This window comes from Rosa chinensis, chromosome 2 (assembly GCF_002994745.2).
Source record: "Rosa chinensis cultivar Old Blush chromosome 2, RchiOBHm-V2, whole genome shotgun sequence".
NCBI classification, from domain to species: Eukaryota; Viridiplantae; Streptophyta; class Magnoliopsida; order Rosales; family Rosaceae; genus Rosa; species Rosa chinensis.
Genome location: NC_037089.1, coordinates 7,467,836 through 7,492,188, shown reverse-complemented (window position 1 = coordinate 7,492,188; position 24,353 = coordinate 7,467,836). Strand labels below are relative to the sequence as shown.

The window sequence follows — 24,353 nt, the reverse complement described above, 5'->3', positions numbered from 1 at the left end:
GGTGTTTCGTTCTTGTATTGCTTGCTGAATTTAATGAAAGGGCTAATCTATTTTCGTCAAAAATTAAAAAAAAACTGCTGCAAACGTATTTTTAAAGTGGCTAGCCAAAATATTTTGGCTAAACTAAAAGAATTGCTAGTATCGCTAAATATGCTCTAACGGATAATAAAAATGTCTTTATCTAAGCAATTTTACATTCGACTATCATTTATAACATTGTCTGACCAAAAGAACTATTTGTAGCCTTTAAAAAAAAAACTATCTGTAGAATATTTTCATAAAATGAAGTGAACTTATGATCCATATTTCCTTAAGATATCCACGTGCGCCCACGAAGTTGTTGATACACCTGACATCGTCGAATCTCAAAAGTCTAAAAAAATCAAGTGTTAATTGGCTGACTAGCACACCAGACGTCAACTTTTAAAGTTGACACTCACGTAATCTATCTTTCCTATCTTTGTGAAATAGAAACATTCTCAAACACCAACATCAATTAAGCCATTGTTGCCAAATTAGGCCTAGACCACCAACCAAAGTGGCATTTGCCCAAAGCATAGGTTCTTGCGCCACCACAACGACAATGAAACACATCAGATTCACTAGTCCACAAAACAAACTAACATTTGAATTGTGATTTATGAATGAACTATTTTCATTATATAAAGTGTCGTTGTGATGACCAATAAAATGTTTCACTATAGAAAATGGATCAACGTAATTTCCTTGTAACTCAAGAAAAACTATAGATTTTTTTACTTAAAAAAAAAAAAAAAACTTTAAATGGAAGAAGCATTAATCTGTTCCACATGCCAATGGATGCTGCTCTCCTCCATTTAATAAAATTCTTAGAAACATAAAAGTCAATTAATACGAGATCAAAGACTGGTCCAAAGTCCAAACCAACCATAGCATTGATTTATGAAAAGGAAAGAAAATGAAAGCCTTTAATTTCTTTCTTCTCCTTTATTGAACAAATTTCTAACCTCACATCCTTACCATTAACAGCTATAATTGCATCCCATGTCAAAATCATACTGGTTTCAATCTTATCTAATAAAACTCTTATCTTATACAACCATCATTTTTTACCCTACCTTCCACACCATTATACATTTCTACCCTTCAATTTTTTTACTTCTTGGGTTCTCTTTCTTTTTCTGCTATGATTTGTTAGGTGCAATTAATATATTCCAAAGGCTAAAAACAGGTAAGAATCCCAAAGCCAAAAACATATAAACAAAAATGAAACTCACCATACCCCAACAGTGCCCTACTGCCCTAACAATGATGTTGTCATGTTGGTAGTCATCAACTTGGCTCTAATCTACAAGTGAAGTGCTTTGTGGTCCCTCCCCTAACAACATGAGTATTGAGTAGCAAGGGGACAATTTTGCCACCTTCATCATGCCACTCTTACTCTACCAATCTTTGTTTCGTTTCGATTAGTGAAAAAGTTGGTAAATTGTGTCCTGTTAGTTAGTTGGGATAATCAACACAACAATATGAATGTCATACGTTCGGTTCTCGTTTGACGGACGATGATGTGGAGATGTTTTTTCTTTCAGGCCGGGATTGGATGTAGAGTCAAAAATTATCATCAAAAAATATAGAGTCAAAAATTGTCATCAAAAAAATATAGAGTCAAAAATTGTGATTAAAATAATGACAAGAAAAAAATCCATTACGCCACGTGTCCAATAATCTATTACAACGGTGTGAGCGTTTACACCTCACCAATCCCCATCTCCGTCCATAGAAAGAAAGGCGCAGTGCGCGCCGTGTGTACCAGAAAGAGAGAGCAACGCCGCACGTAAAGAAACAAAAGCAGAAAATAAAATAAAGAATTAAAAACCGGAATTAATTTAATTAAGCTTAAAATGCATTAATGGATAGAGCATAAGATGCCCCAGTTACCAAACACAGTCTTACAGAGTCTGGAAGAAAGAAAAGTTGACACCGTTACAAAACAAAGAAAAACTGACGCTGCTGACCGTCCCCCCTCAAGTTCATTTTTCTATGTTATTATTTTTGGTCCGAAAACACTTTGGAATTGAAATTTAATTTAATTTATTTAACGCGGAGGGATTCTACAGCCCTCCTCGTTCTCTTCTCCATTTGGCTCTGAGAACCCTCGTCGTCGAAGAATCTTCAGCTTTGTTATGGCCGCCGCCGCCGACGACTTCGGTCTCTGAAATTTCGTTTCCTCCTTTGGATTTGGCAGTCGGAGGTGAGCTTGCTTTCTTTTTTCGGTTTTGGTTTTGGAGATAATGATCAGAATTCAATTGTTTGTGATGATTCTCGCTGTGTGGTACGGTTGGTTTGTGAACAGAATTCATGTTTAGCAGAAAGTTGAGATGAAAAATGGTGAGCAGGAAGTGGAATTTGTTCTCTCTGTCATATATATTTTTTTTTTCTGGTTCTTTTCGGCTTTTGGAGCTTGTTGTAACTGAAATAGCTAGGAAGAAGTTAAGTGATGGATTTTAAGACTGATGAATAAACGTTGAAAGTTATTGAGCTTATGAGCATGAGAATCGGATTTTAATTTGATTTTGGAGCTTATATGTAGCTCCAGAATTAGTTTCTTGTGTGAAATTAATCAGATGTTTGTGTTTTTCTTTGGTCGTGTACTCGTATGTGCAATTTGGATATAGCTGGAAATTCTTGTAATGGAAGATTGAAGCGAACACGTAGGGGCGTTAGGTATAGTTGAAGTGGGACGGTCTTGACCATGATCAATGATTTAGTTGACTAGGTAATTTTGCAATGATGTGTAGTTGTAAGGCGTCAGTTATTCTTACTGTTTGGTTTTTGTGATAGGAGGGAAGCTTTTTAGTATGGATAAAAGTGAAGGGTCGGGTGGCCCTGGTTGGGGCACTTCGCTTTTCATGCAAACAACGGAAGATGTTGCAAGAGCAGTTGCTGCTGCCGCGGCTGCTGCTACTGCCACACGGCCGTCAGTTGTATATTCCTCGAAAGAAGAAGATGGTGGTAGTCCACTTCAAAGACTACAACGCCAATTTAATAAAGTGCTAAAAGGCTTCTCAAGTCCTCCTGAAGTGAAAACAGGAAGAACTTACAATCCAGAAGTTTTGACTAGCCAGAAGCGCCAATGGGCAAACTTTCAGTTGCAGCACTTGGTATGCAGTTTCGCTTAGGATCCATTCATGTTCATGCACTATAGAAGCAAAGGTTTCATCCAAAGCATCTCTATTATTTGAGTGTGCAGGATCATAGGTCTTTAAAGGAGCCAACAAGGCTTTTCGAGAGCATGCTAGTTGTGGGGCTTCACCCTAACTGTGATATCCAGGCACTCCAAAGGCAATATTTTGCAAGAAAGTCTGAAGGTGCAGGAAAATTGCGAAGTGCACTTGGTAACCAGAATCAATCTCGAGTAGAACCCAATATTGAACCTCAGGTGGGGTCTCTTTGTCAACAAATGTTAATAGGTTTGCAAATAGATGCTTGGAAGTGATTTGATACTGGATGGTATTAACCATTTCTACCTTCAGGTGTTATTGGTTTACCCTCCGGAAAAACAGCTGCCTCTTCAATACAAGGATCTCATTTCATTTTGCTTCCCAGGAGGCCTAGAGGTTAGCCACTTTCTTGATAGATCTTTTACCACTTGTCCTTTTGAAGTGATCGGTTTGTTTCAAACCACGTCCCTCTATTTGTTTATCCATGTTACTCAGAATCCTGGACATGTATAAAGTTAAATAGTTCTTGATCTTTTGATTTTATTTATGTGTACAAGACAACCTCACCTGATTCTGGGGAATAATATTTACAATAATAACATGCCTCAGCCTTGAATCATTTGCAGTTGTTTTCCTGACAAGTTTTTGAATGTATCATATTTGTTCCTGTATATAAGCTTCTCAGATAATAAATAAGGATATGCTGAATTAGTCTGGGTAAATTTGATAACATGTTCAGAACTTCTAGCTGGGGACCTTTCTCCACTTAAGGAAAGTGGATTAGGCATCAACTTGGAATTGTAACAGTTAATTAAGTAGTTCCTGATTTCTTGATCTTCAGTTACGTAATCTTGTAGGCAATAGAGCGACATTACTCAAATTCAACTTGGTTGTGAGTCATGATTATTGAGTAGTACTTAATGTAAAGGGTGTAGTGTATTATGTTTACTCTGATACATGTCTATTTCTGTCCTACGTGGATATGTCCAGGTACTCTTTGATTTTTCTTTTTTGTTTGTTTGTTTGTTTTTTATATTTTATTGGGTTCATTTGTAGATTATATTAGTTAGTGATCATATGCTAATATTGACACCTTGGATGCTAATCACTTCAGGTTCATGCTGTTGAGAGAACTCCTTCCATGAGTGAGTTGAATGAACTTCTTCTGGGGCAGGTATTACGCTTGGTTGCACAGTATTATATTGAATAATGCTTATGCTGCCATCGTGTATCTTTTAAGTTTTAACAATCAATCTTCACCAAGTTCTGTGGTTTCCTTCTTTAGGAATTGTAGATATAGGTCCAGAAGTGTAACTAGTTCTGTTTCAAGCTTGCTTAGTGTTTTTGTCTTTCCTTTTTCTAATTTTCAATGGAACTACTCAGGAGAGTGATGCTCTAGAATTTAGTTGGAGTGGATATAAATCCTCTAAGTCTTTGCGTTTCTATTTAAAACATAGTATTATTAACCTGCAAATTTCCAAGGGTAAGTTGAGTTTCTAGGCTGGCCGTAGCATAACTCTTCTTTCTATGGTTTTCAAAACTTGTTCTCCTAAAGACAAGATAGTAGTGCTGATTAATACAGCTGTGGCAGGGTTGTAGAGCTTGTTATTATAAAACTAAACTATAATGTAGATTTCTTTTCATTTGGTTTAATTTGTAATATTTGTAACTTTTTAGACACATCATGATCTTGTGCTTATGTGCAGGAGCATTTTAAACAAAGCGATTTGTCCTTTGTATTCCGGTTACAGGTAATTTGAACTGTTCTGTATCCATGACTCATCTTTGTTAGAATTTCCTTGAATCTTGTTGCAAGTTTTTTCTATAACCTTGACATCCTGTGGAATTTGCCTTTTGTCATTCAAACTGATGCATACTGGTGTTGGAGCATAAAATCATTACTGTTGTCACATGAAACTATAATTTTAGTTCTGACAACATATTGCCTTCAAGTTACTAAGTTGTTGACATGTGTTTTAAGTTGGATTATCATGCAAAGCGAGATTGTTAACAGGATGCAGAACAAATATAAGAGGATTAATTGTTTTCATTGTGTTTGATCACATTTTTTATGTATTTTGATGGGACTTTATGGGTTGTCAGTTAAAAATAAACAAACAATATTTAAGTATTACAAGCCCATTCTACTATGAATGTATGACACCAGGAATATTTTTCTTTCCACTCTAACATAAACAAATTAATTTTATTATTAGTTGTGACTCAAGTTCTTTATTTCGATGACCCATTTTATACAATCCTTGGTCTGAAGGTTGCTGATGACTCAACTCTGTATGGATGCTGCGTGTTAGTGGAAGAATTGGTGCAAAAACCCTCTGGATTGCTTTCCATGATTTCTGAAAAACATCCTTCTCGCTCGTCTCTGAGTCGTCATATATTAACCACTCGGAGATGTTATTGCATTCTTTCGAGGATTCCTGCCTTTGAGTTACATTTTGGTGTATTGAATAGGTGTGTATACATTGGACGTTCCTACAATGCTTATATTTATATCGATGGTTTGCATTTACTTTTTGACTTAGAAGTTCAGATTCAATCCGCTCTATACTTCTTGTAACTTGATGTGTCCCTCTGCTATTTATTGATGCACTTAATGTACGACATATTGTTGATATGGATGTGAAAATGTATGAGATTTGTATCTTGGTTTATTTAGGAAAAAGAAATGGTCGCTAAAGGTTCCTGGATTTACGGTTGATTAGTATCCTGTCTAGCAAAAGTCAGAAAACTTGGTTCCAAAGTAGTTGAGTGCCTGGGTGGTAGTCCGTAGGTGAAGGGAATACATATGCTTTCTTATTCATTGGTCACATTAGACAACCATCTTTCCTATATCGTACCAACAATAAGATTCTTTTATCTTTCCTATCAAAAACAATAAGATTTTAGTTCATCTCATTGCTCAACTTCATATTCTTTTTGCGTTTTCCTGCAGCATCTTCACAGAAGAAAGGTTGGAACGATTAACAAAAGGTATTGGTCTTTTGGATTTAGAATCCCCAAAGGATAATAGAAATGATGAAAATTTAGAGGAAAATACAGAAGAAATTCCAGACACTGGATCACTAAATAGTAGAACAGCAGACATGGTAAATGGCACAGCAGAATTTTGTCAGACAAGCCTAAAAGATGATTCACCTGAGAGAGTTGTCGTTGTTCCAATTCATCCTGAAACCGAGATGGTCAGTTCCAAGATAAAATCTTGTGTGGCAAATACAGAAGTTTGTGAGGTCTATGCTGATGATTTCTCTACAAACAAGCCTGCTTTTGAAAGGCGATTACCCAATGCTGTTCTACCTCTCTTGCGTTACTATCAGTATGAAAGTTCTGATTCTTCCTCCAGGTATAACATTGTTATGCTTTTGTACCTTTAGGATTACTTATATGTATATTATTATTTTTTTATTTTTTATTTTTGGAAGTTATCAGTGTATCTCTTCCTTACTAATTCTTTGGAGCATTGATGTTGTACTTATGCCATTTAGAAGTGTTTTATGCAGTCTTCAGGGTTCTCCTAGTGAAGACAGGAATTTTAGGAGTGATGTCGATGATATAGAGACGGAAGAGGCATCTTTCTCCGGCCAAGACGATTCTGATCTCATTGATATTCTTGAATGGGCAAAGGTGCGGTTTCCTCCTTGGATGTACCTTGATATGATTTATAAGCTTTTTCATGCAAATCTTTGGTCTGACATTGCCTGGTGTCAATTTTTTTCCCATTTTTCTAGGCAAACGATCATGGATCACTGCAGATAATAAGTGAGTACTACCAGTTACATTGTCCTGCCAGAGGCTCCACAATTAGATTCCATCCTTTGGAGCACCTGCATCCCTTGGAATATTATAGACCAGATGAAACAGTTTTACATATTGGTGGCTCAACCATTGATTTGAGGTCCTGTAGTACAAGTCTGGAATTTGCTGAGGTAAACTGTAAAGATAGTGTTGCAAACTTTTCCATCTTCAAGTGTGGTTGATTTGGGTTAACTTTTTCCTTTACAATGTCATTCTTCATAAACCACTCTGTGTTCCTGAAAATTCATTGTGTTGTTGGTTTCTATCAGGCGCACAGCGCACTCCTGGCAGAGGAGGAAGCAACTGCATTATCAGTATGGGCTATTGCATGCATATGTGGCTCCTTACGTCTTGAAAATGTTAGTTACTTTGGATCTGATTTCAAATTTATATTGGTTTCTCTTCCCCTTGTAAGTAGTTAACTACTTTAACAGCATTTATGGAAAAAGTTGATGGTGCTATGTTGATTTCTTTTCTTTTTCTGAATTACATACAAGATGGTATATCTATCTACTTATGCTCGTAGTAGATTCTGAAATATCTTCTCCAATTATGAACTGATTGTTAAGCAGAATTTTTGCACGAGCAAATTACTCAACATTCAGACCTTGTTTAAAGTGGAAATCAATCTGAAAGCCTCCTCTCTATTTCTAATTATGAATTACTGTTGTCAGAGCAGAATGATATATTCCATCTGGCATATCAGATGCTTTTTTCAGTCAGAATGTATTCTACTGAAGTCTTATGTTGATTATTGGTTGTATGTATGTACATAGATATTGTTGATTCTTATAGCTTATTGATTCTTTCACACTGTGCAGGTATTAGCAATGTTTGCAGGAGCACTGTTGGAGAAGCAAATTGTAATTATTTGTTCCAATTTGGTATGTAATATACATTCTATGTTTCAGTTTATGTCTAAACTGTTGGAGTGATTATGAAAAGTTCATAATCCGCATACTTGTTTTGTCCATATGCTCTGATTATTTAGTTTCTTGACTCGATATCTATTATCTTTTCTACTGTCCAGGGTATCTTATCTGCTTCAGTGTTGTCCATTATCCCTCTAATTCGTCCCTACCAGTGGCAAAGCCTACTAATGCCAGTATGAGACTTTCCCATGATAAATTACTTCTTAAAGCCAATAATTGCATCTCGATTTTCATGTGAGAACTAAATCTGCATAAATTTTCCAGGTTTTACCAAGTGACATGATGGACTTTTTGGATGCACCTGTTCCATACATAGTGAGTTCTCAATTTATTGACTGTTATACACTGTTTTGAAAAAAACTGTGGTTTATCTGGATTCGGGATATCCTTCGTATAAATGCTCCGTACTGGGAACCTTTTCACGCTCAACTTATTATTTGAAAGCCAATTTATTGAACTATTTACCATATACTTTAATCATCATTTGTTTGACTTCTCCAATTAATGTACCAAATATCCGAGCTTAATACCCCTCCTTCATAGAAAGTTAAAAAACATGTTCTGTATATTCATTTTTCCAGGGGAACTGTGATGACCCATATATTTTGGTTTCTGAATCCATTGTCATCTGCTTTCTTTCTTCTAGATACTCGTAGTACTATATATGACATTTAATTGTTTACTAATAGTACTTCTCTTCCATAGGTTGGGGTGAAGAACAAAACACATGAAGTACAGTCCAAACTATCCAATGTCATTCTGGTTGATGCCAACAAGAACCAGGTCTGTTGTTTTTGAGCAATTTAAATTTTACCTTATTGCAACTCCAATATGCTCAGGCTAATTGTTGACCATATGCCTTGCAATAAACAAAGCATATTAACTATTTGTAGCAATTTTTTTCTAGGTTGCATAGTTTATGAAACATATTTTTGAAGTTTTATTCTCAGTATAGCATTGTTATATTAGTGCATCTTGCGTTTAGTAGATTCTCTAGCTTCTGATATATATTTAATGTTTTATTACAATGCAAGCAATACCCAGTTCAAACAGAAAAGAAAATAATGATTATGCTGGAATCTGATTTTTCTCCAATTGCATGATGATGCAATAGGTGAAGTCACCAACAATACCTCATTTGCCACAACATCGGGAATTATTTTCAGCATTAAGTCCTTATCATGCAAAGCTTGTGGGAGAGAGTTTTTTGGCTAGGAAAAGGCCAGTGTATGAGTGCACAGATGAACAGGTATTTTCTGCTTTTTTTCTTTTTGTCGGAGTCAAATCATTCATTCCCTTTCTTTTCATTAATGCGTTTATTTGTTGGGTGTAGGTTGAAGCTGCCAAAGGTTTTCTAGGAGTCTTAAGAACTTACTTGGATTCTCTTTGTTCTAATCTCCGTTCACACACAATTACAAATGTACAATCGAATGACGATAAGGTGAGTTCTACAATAATGATATTCGTATGTTGTATTAGGCTGTATATGACATTCTGGCAAAGTACTGCAATGTTCTGTAGTGCCTAGTGTGCCATCCGAGTTCCAGGGTAGGAGTAGAGAGTAGAGTTGGCTAATGCTAGTTTTCCAAATTCATGGGGATAGGCATATTTCTATGCTTTCCTTTGTGATGTAAAGTTTCATGGGGATAGGCATATACAATCATGGAGGATTGTCGGTTTATGGAACCTTGGCATCTTGCATATACTATTCGTTTGGATCCTAATGTTGTACAGAAAAAAGTGCGGATCAAATAACCTTTTCTTATTGAATGTGAAAATTGCTAACTTGTAGATGCAGTGAGCACTTGTATGTATAGGCATATTCACACTATGATCATGTACTTGATTTAGCAAAAAATCAAATTAAGTGCTGCAGATCTGACACTTCCCTCTAATTAGGTGTCGCTACTTCTGAAAGAGAGTTTCATAGACTCATTTCCTAGTCGCGATCGGCCATTTATGAAGGTGTGTTCCTTGACATTTTCTCTTGTTTTTTGTGATCAAACTTAACTGCATATTGTCTTAAGTTGGAGAATTTGCTAGCTGTTCTGAACTCTCTCTCTCTCTCTCTATATATATATATATATATATATATATATATGTATGTATGTATTTGTTTAAGTGCATGTACGGAAGACACAATTATTTTTAACTATCCATCTTTTCGTGATTTCTGAAATTAATATTAAAGAGAACCCGGTTCATCTTCCTCAAATTGGGCCACAGCCTTGGGTCCAGAATCGATGGTGTTGGTTTCTGTAATAATTTTGTCAATGACTTCAGTAAGATGTCACAAATAAGTTTTTAATCAATTCATGTAGATAGTACACCCGATATTAACCTCCCGTACTCTTTACCTTTGACAGTGACTTGTAATCTTGTTTCAATGCTTATTCTGGATGCTCTTTAAATTGAATGGTATAAAGCTGAAGGCTTGCTGATATATTTTTTTCTCCCATATTGCTATGCAGCTTTTCGTGGACACCCAACTCTTTTCTGTACATACAGACCTTGTTCTCTCTTTCTTCCAGAAGGAATAGTACTGCTTTGCAATGAAAGGTCTGGCCTTGAGTTATATTTTCGCCTTGTAACCTGAACGTAAGTTCAGTAATGTAAAATTGTGTGATTAATGAGCTCAATCTTGTTTCTTAAAACGATGCTTCTCTTCTGCAAATGAAGGTTGCTTTTTTTTGGCCTTCTGTATCATGACGACTTTGTATTTCAATATATGTAATACAGAATTTAGATCCATGAGAGAAGTCCAGCATCCTGCATTCCTGCATTCCTGCTTGTACTGTAAATAATTTTGGTTTTTACCAAAGCTCCCATAGATTCCTTCCATTACAAACTAAATATAGGGCTTTATGGAAAATATTCAAATAACTTGAGTATATAGTTTAATGGGAAAATTTGAACCTCTTTGAAAAGTGTTTGTACCAAAATGTGAATTAGGGGAATGTGTTTTGAGTCGATTATGTCGGTTATTAGTCAAAGACATCAATCATGCAGATTGTCATCTACTTTACCTTTTATCGGTTTCTTTTGCAGGGTAATAGTCAAAATTAAATACATCACTTTCCTAGTGTTAGCTAGTATCACATTGTAGGTTCTCTTAAAAGGGTGGAGTGATTGAAATGAAGCTTATATTTCTTGATTGAAAAAAATCTAGTAGACCAACTCTTTATAGCGGTAGATCAATTTCCTACTATTTTTGACTAGCTTAGCTGCTTTGAGATTATGTCAATAATTATTCTACCTTTATTGAACTGATATAGTTGATGTATCCGAACCTTACTTATTAAGGCCGTTATTATCTATGTGACTTTGAAATGAAGTGAGAAAGTGCAGTTTGGTCTGCCAACTAGTGGTTAGGGATATTTGTAAGGCATGCTTTGGCTCAAGTGGGTTCTCTGGTACAAAAGAGAAAAGGTGAGTTGCATGTGTGCTCAGACCTGCCAGGTTAGAGAGGGTGAGAGAAAGAGTACAAGAATAGTATGCAGAGAGAAGTAAATGCAACCAAACTGCAGGAACCTCTTAAATACTCGTGGCTTCCTTGTTTTACTTTCAAAAGACCCACCGCACTGACCCCTAGTTATGTCTTTTGTTTTTTTTACTCTGCTGTAAAAATTGCTTCTCTATTTGGTGGTTTTTACTCTGATGGTGTCAAACACGTCGGCCTTATTAGTCAATTCAAAGATGGCGTTTTCTGTTTCAAACTCGGGATTAGAAGCCGACCCGTTATGGCGTTTTCCTTGCTGATGTAATCTGAAATCAGAGAAGCAGTGGTCAACTGTTGAAAGTCTTAGAACTTGCATGACCTCCACTGCTACATTATTTGTTTGGTCAATTATACAAGTCTGTTATAACGGGAGGAAAAAGGTTACAAGTTGCGACAACTCTATCACACTTTGAACCATCACATATTTCGAGTTTTTAAATCACTTCACAAAAATTTATCGCAACTACTAAAATTGAATTTAACATCTCTTAAAACTTGAAATATACGATATTTAGTTTCTGAACCATTTCATTTGAATTTCACAAAAACTGTCAGTTTCGGTCAATATACAATACTCCGGGGTATATATGAAAGAGGGTTGCAAGAATTGAATAAAATGTTGAAATTGAAATCTTCCTCCCCAACTCTTAAGACACTAACTCTGCAGATTCAGGGTCTACATTAATGACCTGCCACTGAGATCATGGGCCTGCCACAGATCATGGAAATCCACTTATAAGAGGTGAAGAATTTCCTCACTTTCAAAAAGACAATAGTTATTTCCATGAAAAACTTACTGCTTTTACAGTTCACATGAAGAAGAAGAGTCATAGGTGCTCTTCAGCAGTGTCTGAGAAAGAAGACAAAGGTAACCAACATTAATAGTGTGAAGCCTGAGCGTTTCAAACAGAACAACAAGTTAAAAAAGGAGGGTGCAAAGTAATAAGTGGGTTTCTGTTTGGTTCAGAACCGAAAAGAGAGTCCTGCTCTGAATCAATGAATTTCTAAATTTCAGAAATTGGAGGAGTGGGGGTCTGTTTCTCTGAGGTAAAGGAACAGAGAAGAAAAGTAAAAGAGTGTTAGTAGTGAGCAGTAAAAGCCCCTAAAAACCGTACAATCATCTCTGTTCCAGACACCCAACTCTGCATAGTCCTCACTCCTCAGAAACCAAAAAAAAAAAAAATTAATGGTTTAAAACTGTGATAAAGACTTCTCCTTTATTCATTTTTTTACTCACTTTTTTCAGTCTTTTCTTTAGTTTATGGGTTTCCGGAGAGTGTCAGAGACAAGAGCTGCCACCACAGCAGAAGCCAGAAGGAACAGAGGTGCAGTCATAATACGTGCAGAGGAGAGAGAGAAACAGAGCAAAAACAGAGAGAGAGAGAGAAAGAAAAGCTTAAAGAAGGGAGGTGGCAGGGCAGTAGAGCTAAGCACTGTTATTCAGAACCATTAGTTTTATCCATGTACAGAAGATTCTGCAGCTTAAATGGTCCCTGAAATAAATATACCTACTCTACTCCACCCTCTATTTTCTGCTCTATTAAATCATGCACACTCTCCTCTCTGGCTCCTCTGCCTCTCTATTTCCCTCTGAACCTGTCTGAATAAGTTTTTGGGTTGCATTTTCTTTGAGTAAGTCTGCTTGTTTTTTCATTTTTGGGGTTTTAATGATGAGTAGTAGTGGTGTGAGAGGCATGAGGTTTCCTTTTACTCCATCTCAATGGCAAGAGCTTGAGCACCAAGCTCTGATTTACAAGTACATGGTTTCTGGCATACCAATTCCTCCTGATCTCCTCTTCTCCATCAAAAGAAGCTGCTTGGACTCTCCTCCTCTCTCTTCAAAGCTCTTCTCTCCTCACAGTGAGTTCTCTCCTCTCTCTTTTCTCTCTGAACTTCTCTAAAGATTGAAACTTTTGTCAGTGTTTTGAATGGGGTTTTGTTGCAGTTGGGTGGAACTGTTTTCAGATGGGCCTGGGGAGGAAGATAGACCCAGAACCAGGAAGGTGCAGAAGAACAGATGGGAAGAAATGGAGGTGTTCAAAAGAGGCATTTGCTGATTCTAAGTACTGTGAGAGGCACATGCATAGAGGCAAAAACCGTTCAAGAAAGCCTGTGGAAGTTTTCAAAGCAACACCACCAACATCAGCAAATTCAAACTCTAACTCAAACTCAAGCACTTCACCAATCACCAAGATTTTCAACTCACCTTCCAATTCACTAAGCACACCCTTCCATTCACTATCGTCACTCTCACCCAATGAAAGTAGCTACAATAGTAGTAGTTCTGCCCATCTTGATGATCATCATTTCCTTTATTCAAGGCCAAACATGGGGTTTTCACAGCAAGAAAGAGGCACCTCCTTGTTTTTGGAATCTGCTTCGTACAATAATAATCCCCTGCATCCCAACTTAGAATACAGGTGATTAATCTGTCTTAAATGAAAAAGTTGTAGTCTTTTTTTATATATATATAATATATCATTTCACATTTTGATGGTTGTGATTCTGTTTTCTTGAAGATCAAACAGGTTTGGTTATGGGGTGAAAGAAGACGTGGATGAGCATGCATTCTTCTCAGAGCCTTCAGGGAGTGTTAGAGGCTTCTCTGGCTCTTCTTCATCTTTGGATCATCATCAAAATGAATCCAATTGGCAGCTCACAATGAGTTGTTCCAACTCCTCTTCAAAACAGAGGACGTGCTCTGCTTTACAAGCAGAGCAATACCCTCATTTGCAGCTTCAGAACTTCAGTGACTCCAAAATGGAGAGAAGAGAAGAAACCCAGAGAACCATACATCACTTCTTTGATGAAGGGCCTCCCAAAGAGAGAGATTCATCCTGGCTTGATTTGGATGGTAACAGTAAATCTTCAAACAGTGGATCAGTTTCCACCACCAGGCTCTCAATCTCCATACCAAACTCTGCTCATGACTTCCCCATCTTCAATTCAAGAAATCATCATGGTAATTCTTTTTTACCTTTAGGGTTAAACTGATTTGTGTTGGTTCTTGAGACCTAGATGTGATTGTTGTCTAATAATAAGTTCATTTTGTTTTCTTTTGCAGAAGACTGAACAGCTTCCTGTACTGGGTTTCTGAATCAGAGGGCCAAAACCTGTACTTACTTGGTGTCAACTCTTTTTTGTGTAATGTCTAATTAGTGAAGGGAGGAGGAGTACTATTTTTCTTTTTCTTTTTCTTTTTATAATTAGTTTGAATGTGGTTGAGTTGGGTTATAATTTTTATTATTGTGTTTTTAAATGAAGGATCCTATGTATGTCTCTGGCCATCTTGGTTTGATATCCAACCTTCTCTTTTTGCCATTCATTTAGTAGTTCCAAATGAGTCGGGCAAAATCTGTGTTATATTTTAGGGTACCATATTGATGTTTTGTTTGTTTGAAATCATAATTGAAGTCTTGAAGAGGTTGGACCCAATGGACCCCAAGATTGGCTAAATTGTCAGTTTTTGAATCTGAATTCACCCAGGTTATGTTGGCAAATAGCATACCAATTAATCCTTGCAAATCTACAAAACAAAGGCAAGCATTGATCACCCTTTTAAATATATCCACCACCCACTATACTGAGAAAAGGACACCTCACAAATCTCATATGACTCTTCCCTTTCTCTTTGGGGAGCTGGCTTGAGTCCTTTGATTTCATATAGATAAGTGTTTGTAATCTAAAATCCAAACAGCAAATTGCATGTGAGTGTGACTGGAGTGACAGTTTCATAGATATAGTATCCCTATACAGATACAGAGGAACCAAAACCTAGATATTCTGCTATCTACTGCTTCAATTCTTGCTTATACATGTTGTATTTATCCAGTAACTACAAAGAGCTAGCTCCCAATGCTTCATCAAATATTACATTTATGTTGGATCCCAACTCTTTATATTGTTCATAAACGATCATACGGTTGGTTTCCTTTGGACTACAACATTACACCCTCTACCTCTGCTTGAATTCTACTGAAATTTCGAAACTGTAAAATTCACAAACCTCTGTGTTCTTTAAGGAATTTTGCTGAAACAGTAATGATCACTTCCCACGAAAAAGACTGTATGGGTGAGAAAGCTGTATAGTCGTATGGATTTGGCAGCCAAGCTAGGCAGAAGCAGTGAAGCTTTTGCACAAACAGCACACTTGAGCTGAACCCAAAAAGACGATAGTACGAGAGCAACTTTTCAGATGTATACACTACTCTCCCATGACAGAGCACTAACAAAACCCTCGGCACACTCGTGAATAGTTTGTTGGCAAAGGTTGCTTCCTCATTTTACTTTTGCCGGACATGTGGATTTCAAAATTAGATGTCTCAGCAAAGAGATTACAACCGATTCGTCGGTAAAATCCTCCCTGCAGGAACTGGTAATGCCAATAAAAATAGAACAATGAAACCTTTTTTTGAACGCCTCTACATCAACAACTGACAACCCCGCCAATGCTCTCATGAGCAATTCAAACAAATCAGATCTGATTCGCTAAATACACGTACATGGTCCAGCGTTTCAATGTTTAGGATGAAATCAAATCCTTGGAGAAGCATATGAGGTGAAGGTGCTGGGAGCTTAGCAAAATGCAGCTTCTATTACTATTGAGTTTTAGAGGGTACAAAATATAAACACGAGGACCACAAACACCTATAAATAATGTAGTTATTCTCAGCTAATGGCTCAGGCCCTCATGTTAAAAGAAATAAGTTGTTCAAAATTGCACATATTTACTCCTGATCTAGTACAGTTTAAGATGATGGAGATTAATCCTCATCATCAAAATCCCCATTCGGCTTATCACCACCTTCTCCTCCATCACTCTGAACATCTGCAGAATTTTCTCTTCTAGGACTGGACTCCGGCTGCCTCTCTTGCTGCTCATCATCATCATCGGATTCCGACCATGCCCGCCTCCGTCGACCTGCAGGTGCAACCTAGAACAAAAAAGATAAAGTACGTTACTGCCAGCAGGAAGTGACATAAAAATTGAAATTAATTTACAAGGATTCTTAGCTAAGATATCAGTGCTTCTAATTGAGAGAACTCAAACAAAGGGACTATAGAAAGCTTTTACCTCATCCTCAACATCAGAATCTTCAATGCCAAAAGCTGCTTCAAGAGGATTTTGAGCATTCTCTTCATCATCCTGCTCATTCATATGACCTGGGGACTCCTGGTAGTTTGTGTTAGCATCTTCAATTTCCGGTGCTTCCTGATAGTCCATCTGCTCAGCTTCTGCTTCCTCCGTTTCATAACGCGACCTTGAGTATTTGTCCTTCTTTCTCTTCTTTCCACCTTTTCTCCTTCTCTTTTCACTATGCCCGCCGTCCTCATCATCCATATCTGAAGGCCTTCGCTTAGAACCAGATGTACTACTCTTCCATTGCTCCTGAACATGCCAAAATATTGAAAAACTTAGAAACACGAAATATGTCAATATATACAAGCTATCCATTTTCTGTATCTACCAGGATCCATCTTTTTATTCAACGTTAGAGGGATTTTAACTATACAAGCCAAACCATGACCAGGTGGCCTGAGTCGAGCATGTCATACATGAAGTGAAAGGAGCTGCCACACTCCAATTGTAGGGGGTAGCAACATGAATGTACAAACAACTCAGTTATCAATATTTACCTTTATGCGCTCAAAATGCTCCTCCTGTTGTCTCACTCGCTTTAGTTCGTCCTCTTGCATTCTCCTCTCCAACTGTTGCACAGAAGTATTAACTAGTGTAGGGGCAAAAACTTACAGAAATGTACCATCACCATAGTAGTAGAGGATGAAGCAATTTTTGAATATCAAACCTGGAACTTCCTCTGTTCTTCAGCCTTACGACGGGCTTCCTCAGCAATTGCCATCTGACGAGCAAGTTCTTGTTTCTGCCGAACCTTCTGCTCTTCATGCTCAGCTGCTGTTAAATGAACTCTTGCAGCCTCAAGCAAGTGGCTGCAGTACTCAACATGAGTGTCAATCTTTTTCTCATCAAACCCATGAAAGTGAAGGCTGGAAGCAGCAGACAGTTGTCTAAATAAACGAACAGCATTTTCTAGCTCTGCAACTGTTGACCGGACCTAAACACGGACATATATATGATGTTATGTGAATAAATGAAATCAAGAAAATTAAACATATATTCACTAAAAAATAAATGGCAAGAAAATGAGAAGGTTTTTCGAACCTCATCCACAGATTTTTTTGGTTTTTGTAAGGTTGAAGCTGAGAACTTTTGCATCACAACACCTGCATCAAACCTAAATGTGTAGTTTGAAGGTGCCAAATGAATGGCTCTCATTAAAGTTTTTTTGCAGTCTTGCCACTGCTCCGCTTCATAATGTGTACGGGCTATATACAGTAGGATCTGAGAGTCCGTGTTGTTAAAGAACTTCCTCAAGCAGTTTTGATACTGCAAAATTACTAGTCATCAGCACATGCATACATTTCCAAGAAAACTAATAAATTTAAAGTCAGATAATAGAATAGACAAAGAGATGAGATGAACTCACCATTTTCACAGCCAAGGGAAAATTTCCTTGAGCAAAATAAACATGTGCCAAATTTATCCATACATCAGGCATCTGAACAAAAATGTTCCCACTGGCAGCTTCTTGAACCTAAATTCACAGGCAAACAGCAACAGCAACAAATCTTAAATTTTGAAATCTACATCTACCAAATGATCTAGTAACACAATAGATTCCAATTGTTTACTATATAACTTACCTGTGTAAAAATATCTTTTGAAACATCAAAGTGACCCTTCTCTGCAAAGACCACTCCAGCACCATTGGCAGCATATAAATTAGCAGAATGTTGAGCCAGGACCTATAAGCATGTAAAAAGTATTTTTAAAAAAAAAACTATTGGATGTGCGTGGCACATTACCCAATAGATGATTGAAAACAAGATGAATACCTGATTGATACAAGTTTAACAAATAATATGGAAATATAGAATTATATATATATATATATATATATATATATTGATCACAACTATCTTTACCAACACAAAACAAATGAAGAAAGATCTTGTGTGTGCACGTGCATTCCGTCTTAAAGCTAGCATTACATTCCAAGATAATGACTCTAAAAGGACAGGAAAAGAAAATAAAAGTAAAAAACCAACGTACTTTAGTGTAGAGTTCTTTTGATTTTTCCAGATGTGTAGCTTCCAACTTGGGATTTCTTTTCTCATTGCGAATTGCAGCAAAATAGTTCCAGTTTCCCTATACAGGGACAAACAAGCATATAAGATATAGATAGTATTTAACTAACATCAGCAAACACAGTTACGAAAAAACGAAAGTTTCTGGAAATATCACTTTGGCAGTTTTTTTTTTTTTTCAAAATACTAAAAGCTATCATTTAAGAGTAATTTTGATGGCAGAAAATAATTGGGAGAAGCACGACCAATAAAGTAATACACACCAGAGAAAGAGTGGCATAGGAATCCTTTCCCTCAGTTGCTTCACTAGCAGCCCGAAAGGTCTCTTTTGCCTTAACCCAGTCATCATTTTTTAATTCCAAGTCACCAAGCATCAATAATGCATTTGGGGACTTGTTATTCACCTTCAGTGCATCATTAACCTATAGAAAGGAGTGGTCAGTTTTTTTAGCAAGAGAGAGAGAGAGAGTCAGTTTTTTGAGCGAGAGAGAGAGAGAGAGTTATATGCATACCAGTTCAATGCTTAGTTGTAAATTATTTCGAGCTTTTGCAAGGCCAGCAAGTCTCAGATAAGCATCTACATAGTCTGGATACTGCAAATAAGAACATATGTTTTAAAAAAAAAACATTAAAGAAAAGAGATGGACCATGACATATCAGAAGACTTAAATATAAAGCAATAAGACAATCAAGTGTATGCACATGCAAATATAGAAACATACCTTGAACAAAATCAAACGGTAAAATATGCTTGCCGTTTCAGTGTTGTGTAATTGCTCAAGTAGTCTGGCAAGGTTAAATAGTGTTGTGACTTTATTCCAAGGTAATTCGACTAAGTGACCTTCTTTCTCAAGTTGATGGAATATTTGCATGTCCTTGTATTGAAAAATAGATGCATCATCATCAACAGATGGGGCTTTTTCTTTACCATCAATGAAGGCCACCCATATTCCATCACCTAGTGCCTCTCTGAAAGTTTGTTGAGCAAGCTGACAGATAGAAGAATATACACACTAGTCGATCTATGTTTGCTTTGGATGGCAATTACAATAAGATTCCAGGAAAGAAACATAACAAATCCACAAACCTCAAATTCTCCCCTTTCAAAATGAAGTACCCCAAGATTGTTAAGAACATCGATTGGTACCTCCTGACCTCCCTTCTTCAAAAGATTACGTGCCTATAGAATATTTGACGATTACTAGAGAGAGAGAGAGAGAGAGAGAGAGAGAGTTCAATATAAGGAAGACAACGTTGGCTGAGAAGAAATTCTTACAGTTTTTAGGCAGTCCTGAGCTGCTACAGCATCAGATGAAATCAATAATTCTCCCAGATCAAGAAATGCCTGCATTATAGTCAGATAAAAGGTGCAAAATAAGAACATGAGGTTACAAGGTTAGAGCTTTACACGAGGATTCAATGGAGCACCCTACTCGACATCTCCTGTTATAAATGGGTTGATTACCTGGGCATCATTTGGGTCAATTTTTGTAGCCTTCCTCATAAATTCCAATGCCTTCCCTGTCTGCCCAAGCTGAACATATATGTGACCAAGAGCCTATAGAAAAGAATCTATTAGCTGTGAAAGAAGAAGAGAAAAAGATCATTGAGACCAGCAAAATTTGAATCCAACTCACTTTCAGTGTCTCGCAATTATCAGGGTAAATCTCCAAGACCTTTTCAAAGTTCGACAGTGAACTTTTAAGATCTCCCATCTTCAGTTGTACTTGTCCCAAACCTGACACCGAGAGCCCAAAGTTATGCACAAACATATATGTAAACCATGTCACATGAACATGAAGACTACGTTAATATGCAGAGTTCTTTAGTACGTAATCCATCCAAGATTCATATGGTCCAAGCATAGCAAGTCAAACACAACCAGGAAAGAATCAAGGTGCAGAGAATTAAGGGCCTATTCGTGTCACATATGACATACCTTTTCTGAATCTTCCATGCATATAATAATGATGGTTAAATATGAATTCAGGGACAAGCATAACAATGAAACCAAAGGATGCGAGCAACCAACAGGGGGGATATATATATATATATATATATATATATATATATATATTATGTTAAAGTCTTTTTCTTTATCATGGTACTATAAATGCCCCACACGCGCTTGGCAGACCCAGGCACAAAACTGGGGCCTCCTGCAAAACCCTAGTCCCTTTAGGAGACAGGAAACTGTAGAGAATAGCTAAATAGGTAGGTGTGAAGGGGTTCAAACCCCAGACCGCATGGAAGCAAGCCATGGACCTCGCAATTCCTACTAACCCCTTAGTGAAGCTATGTTAAAGTCTTGCGTTAGAAATATTAACAACTAATCGAAGTAATTACTAATACTATGCCAAAATATCTGACTCATACAAATTTAAACACTAAAGATTGTTTATGACTGATAGTAACTGACCATAATAAGGAAATATGAATTCTTGGGGTTTACTGATTTCCTTGACAGATGCCATGTAGTACACTCCTGCCTTATCATAGTCCCCCTGCAACTCAGTGCAATCAAATATTGCTACCATTAGCAATCCAAAAGAGTCATAGGCAAAGCATGAAAGTCTGAAAGTGCTGGAGATAAGACTAAAATTAACGATATTAATGTCACCAGAATAGAAGATACAGCAACATGTAGAACTAATGGTGCATAAGATATAACTCCATTTGCCCCCACACACATTGACGTCCCCCAAAAAAAAAAAAGATTCTTTCCTCTGCTTTAAAATTTCTTTACCAATATAAAAGAGACAATGTAAAGAACCCTTCATTATCATGACATCGTCATATAAAAGAAGCATAATCTTTTTACCTTGCTATGGTAAGATCGTGCTAAATTGTAGTAGGAATGCGACTTTGTTGGTCCATGGTTGGTGACAGCAAGTGCAGTCTCAGTAAGTTGCTCAACTAAAAAGTGCTGACCAGTGTAGAAAAAATGGTTTGCCAGATAGTTTAAGGCCATTGCACAATAAGGGTATAGCTCAAAAGCTCTCTGCATTTTTTCCATTCCTTTCCTTATTCCAGCAGCTATCAAATAATACAGCCAGATATTAGACTTCCCAAGGGCCAGAAGTATGGACATACAATAACAATAATCAAAATAAATAACAGAATTCGATAAGTATAATATAAAATGCTGACTTTAATAGTTGTACCTGCATTAGTATGCAAATCCAAAATTGCAAGAGCAACAAGAGCCTCAACATTTTCAGGATCTAACTGCAAGTATAATAAGTTCATGAAGTTAGAAGAACTGTGGCAGGTACAAATGCAGATTCATCATTGAGCTATCACTTGCCTGTAAAACCCGCTGAAATGCCTGCCAAGCTTTTTCAAATTGACCCATTTTGTAACGACAGAGACCAATGCCAAGTCTCACAGCCGCAGGACAATTGGGATTCACTTGCAGGGCTCTCTGCATGGAACTTCACAGTTAAAACAACAAACTATCTGACTAAAAGAAAATTTTCTAGAAGAGAATAAACCTTGAGGCTAAGAAAGAGTGAATTTGTTGGGTTGTACAGGTTAATAAATAGGAGGATGAATACAAACCTTGTACAGCTCCAATGAATCAGAATACTGGCCACGATTAAACTCAACGCATGCCTGCAGATATCAAGGGCAACTAATTTGAAGCAAATGCAGCATAACTAATAATAGTCAACCCCAATTTGGTCTCTCTTGCTCTGGGCGAGTTAACCAGGTCTGCAATATTTTAATTAGTTCCCCGTAAGTGTATTTCCATAGTGCCTACCACTAAATTTCCACTCTCCCTCAACTCTTGCTAACATTCCATTTCCAAAGACTTTTAGAGAGCCAATTGCCACAGTCATAGCTCATAGAAATACAGGACATCACCCCATTGGACACCCGTTGAAAATCCCATATTTAAAAGGATTCAAAAAACATTCTTATAAGTAGCAGACATAATTGTTCAACAGAAGGAATACTGGTTCTGTGCAGACAGAGGAGCAACACGTGAACAAAACTAATATCGTCTATTTTGTTTTTCATATGTTGAAATATCGATGACATCTTCGTGCATGTGATCCTAAAATGGCAAGCACTACACTATTCTTTAGCAGAGAGATCAAGTACAAACCTGACCCAAAAGGGAAGGGACGTTATCACGGTCTCCATCTAATACAATCTTGAACGCATTAAATGCCTGATCTACTTCACCCTTGGCCAGTAAAAGCTGACCTGTGAGCAGAAACAGTGATAAAGTTTAGAGAATCTTAACAAGTATTGTCTAGTAAAGCATAGACAGCAAACAATTTCCCCACATGAATTCAGCAACATAGATCCTTTTGCGGCACTCATTGAGAATGCTTGACAAGTAATAGTATAAGTAAGCAATAGATGTATAAGAGACTGACACCAGAAAGACTCAGAATACAAATTGAGAACAAGAAGCAACTTTATTTGCCATAAAGACAAAATGACACAAAATCTTTTGGATTCCATAGTTCACAACTGCAACAAAACAAGAACATAAGGCCAGTCCCTGAAAACTCTTATTTGCCACAGTAAGCACTCTATAGATCAACTACTTGGCTAGCGACTCAGGGCACCCGAGAACATATGCAAAACACAGTTCAAGCCAAACTCCAGCAGAGGACAATTCCTTTTGGACGTTGTAGTTACCGACATGAGCCATATCCAGTAAGAAAAATATAACAACCACTCTAACTATACCTACCTTTCCCAACCCATGTAGAAGGCTCATGAATGTCTATTCTCGATGCTTTATTGTAAAACTGTGTGGCTAAAATGAAATGCTCCTCCTTTTCTCTCTGTTTCGTCTCAATCTTTCCAAGGTAGCTGTAATAGGCCCCCAATGCATTCAAAATAGCAATCCTCTCGTACCGAACATCCGCATAATACTCATCAATCTCTGCACCAATGCAAACAATAACACCACCTGAGCACCAAAAGCAAGTAATAATAATAATAAATAAATAAATAAATAAAAAGGCATACGAGAGTGTCGAAAAAGTGTGATTACCAGGACTAGACCCCTCCTCCAAAATCTGGCGAAACTGTTCTAGTTTCCCTTGCTTGAAATACTCTCTCTGCAGCATTACAAATTCAAAAGTAAGTAGCTTATCACCTCCATATCACCATTAACTTCAATTCGAGCCAGAATCGAAACGAAATTGCTCATAAACCAAACGATTATGCACTGAATTGAAGTTTCAATTTTTTCTCATACAGAATGAGTATTAAGATTTAACAGAAGCAAAAACAAAAAACACGAACCGCGATAATGAGCCAGAGATCGAGAGGGGCTTGCTCGGCCTTGAGGATATCGAGGATATCCGAAGCGTCCCTAGGAAGCTGATCGAGAGCAACCCTAACCTCCTCCTCCGAATTCTGCACCGGTATATAAACTGACGCCATTGATTTCCCAAATCAGCGAAGCACACAGCTCATTCAAAAACGAAACCCTAACTCCGTCTACGTCTCCGTTAACTAGCCGGATAGAGAGAGACCGCCGTGAATTGTAGGAAATTGAAATCGGAGAAGAGAATGTGGTGGTGGTGGTTTGAGAGAGACGCAGAGGCTCTCAGAGAAGAAGACCCTCCATTCCCGTTTAAAGTTTCTTCCTTTTAAGCTTTGTTTGCCAACCGACCAAAAAAGAAAAGGGGTTTTTCTTTGGTAAGGTATAAAGCTCTAAGTTAAATGTGAGAAATTATTTGGGGAAATATTTTCAATTTGTTTTGGCCAAAA

General features: G+C 37.2%; 3 protein-coding genes across 7 annotated transcripts; 2 read left to right on the top strand and 1 right to left on the bottom strand.

Annotated features, from left to right (window-relative positions):
• Positions 1–1,918: 1,918 nt before the first annotated feature.
• On the top strand, positions 1,919–10,727 carry LOC112186734. 4 transcript variants are annotated; one of them, XM_024325233.2, is made up of 20 exons: positions 1,919–2,230; positions 2,333–2,367; positions 2,821–3,140; positions 3,230–3,418; positions 3,513–3,596; positions 4,315–4,374; positions 4,907–4,951; positions 5,473–5,672; positions 6,154–6,561; positions 6,707–6,842; positions 6,947–7,144; positions 7,283–7,372; positions 7,835–7,897; positions 8,044–8,118; positions 8,210–8,260; positions 8,651–8,728; positions 9,060–9,194; positions 9,279–9,386; positions 9,845–9,910; positions 10,417–10,727. In XM_024325233.2, the coding sequence occupies exons 2-20, from the start codon at positions 2,358–2,360 to the stop codon at positions 10,483–10,485; spliced, it is 2,385 nt and encodes a 794-aa protein (XP_024181001.1). In that variant the 5' UTR covers positions 1,919–2,230; positions 2,333–2,357; the 3' UTR covers positions 10,486–10,727. The 4 variants fall into 4 exon arrangements, with proteins under 4 accessions (XP_024181001.1, XP_024181000.1, XP_024181002.1 ...); XM_024325232.2 differs by having other exon boundaries at positions 6,704–6,842; XM_024325234.2 differs by having other exon boundaries at positions 1,920–2,230; positions 6,719–6,842; positions 10,417–10,719.
• A 1,181-nt stretch (positions 10,728–11,908) lies between these two features.
• Positions 11,909–14,749, top strand: LOC112186736 (growth-regulating factor 1). Of its 2 annotated transcripts, none has more exons than XM_040513671.1 (4): positions 11,909–13,304; positions 13,390–13,864; positions 13,973–14,406; positions 14,509–14,749. In XM_040513671.1, exons 1-4 carry the CDS (start codon positions 13,112–13,114, stop codon positions 14,514–14,516), a joined length of 1,110 nt encoding a protein of 369 aa, XP_040369605.1. In that variant the 5' UTR covers positions 11,909–13,111; the 3' UTR covers positions 14,517–14,749. The 2 variants fall into 2 exon arrangements, with proteins under 2 accessions (XP_040369605.1, XP_024181005.1); XM_024325237.2 differs by having other exon boundaries at positions 11,915–13,304; positions 13,964–14,406.
• A 1,249-nt stretch (positions 14,750–15,998) lies between these two features.
• LOC112186733 (protein CTR9 homolog) lies at positions 15,999–24,258 on the bottom strand. The gene is made up of 24 exons (XM_024325231.2): positions 23,883–24,258; positions 23,629–23,695; positions 23,323–23,517; positions 22,723–22,823; positions 22,173–22,226; positions 21,919–22,035; positions 21,776–21,839; positions 21,433–21,647; positions 21,031–21,115; positions 20,249–20,349; positions 20,077–20,169; positions 19,888–19,956; positions 19,699–19,791; positions 19,334–19,600; positions 19,124–19,204; positions 18,875–19,033; positions 18,577–18,672; positions 18,168–18,269; positions 17,951–18,058; positions 17,626–17,850; positions 17,252–17,518; positions 17,082–17,153; positions 16,519–16,833; positions 15,999–16,378 (listed from the first exon to the last, which is right to left on the bottom strand). The coding sequence occupies exons 1-24, from the start codon at positions 24,021–24,023 to the stop codon at positions 16,208–16,210; spliced, it is 3,258 nt and encodes a 1,085-aa protein (XP_024180999.1). The 5' UTR covers positions 24,024–24,258; the 3' UTR covers positions 15,999–16,207.
• Between the last annotated feature and the right edge of the window lie 95 nt (positions 24,259–24,353).

Excerpts from the sequence above, each read along its gene's own strand:
- LOC112186734 (XM_024325232.2), top strand. Across the intron at positions 4,375-4,906 it reads ATGAACTTCTTCTGGGGCAG|GAGCATTTTAAACAAAGCGA; the intron begins GTATTACGCTTG and ends GCTTATGTGCAG. Across the intron at positions 9,387-9,844 it reads TACAATCGAATGACGATAAG|GTGTCGCTACTTCTGAAAGA; the intron begins GTGAGTTCTACA and ends CCCTCTAATTAG.
- LOC112186736 (XM_024325237.2), top strand. The coding sequence starts at position 13,112 with ATGATGAGTAGTAGTGGTGTGAGAGGCATGAGGTTTCCTTTTACTCCA. Across the intron at positions 13,305-13,389 it reads AAAGCTCTTCTCTCCTCACA|TTGGGTGGAACTGTTTTCAG; the intron begins GTGAGTTCTCTC and ends GTTTTGTTGCAG. Across the intron at positions 13,865-13,963 it reads CATCCCAACTTAGAATACAG|ATCAAACAGGTTTGGTTATG; the intron begins GTGATTAATCTG and ends GTTTTCTTGAAG.
- LOC112186733 (XM_024325231.2), bottom strand. The coding sequence starts at position 24,023 with ATGGCGTCAGTTTATATACCGGTGCAGAATTCGGAGGAGGAGGTTAGG. Across the intron at positions 22,824-23,322 it reads TTCTACATGGGTTGGGAAAG|GTCAGCTTTTACTGGCCAAG; the intron begins GTAGGTATAGTT and ends TTCTGCTCACAG. Across the intron at positions 17,154-17,251 it reads AAGAACAGAGGAAGTTCCAG|TTGGAGAGGAGAATGCAAGA; the intron begins GTTTGATATTCA and ends TCTGTGCAACAG.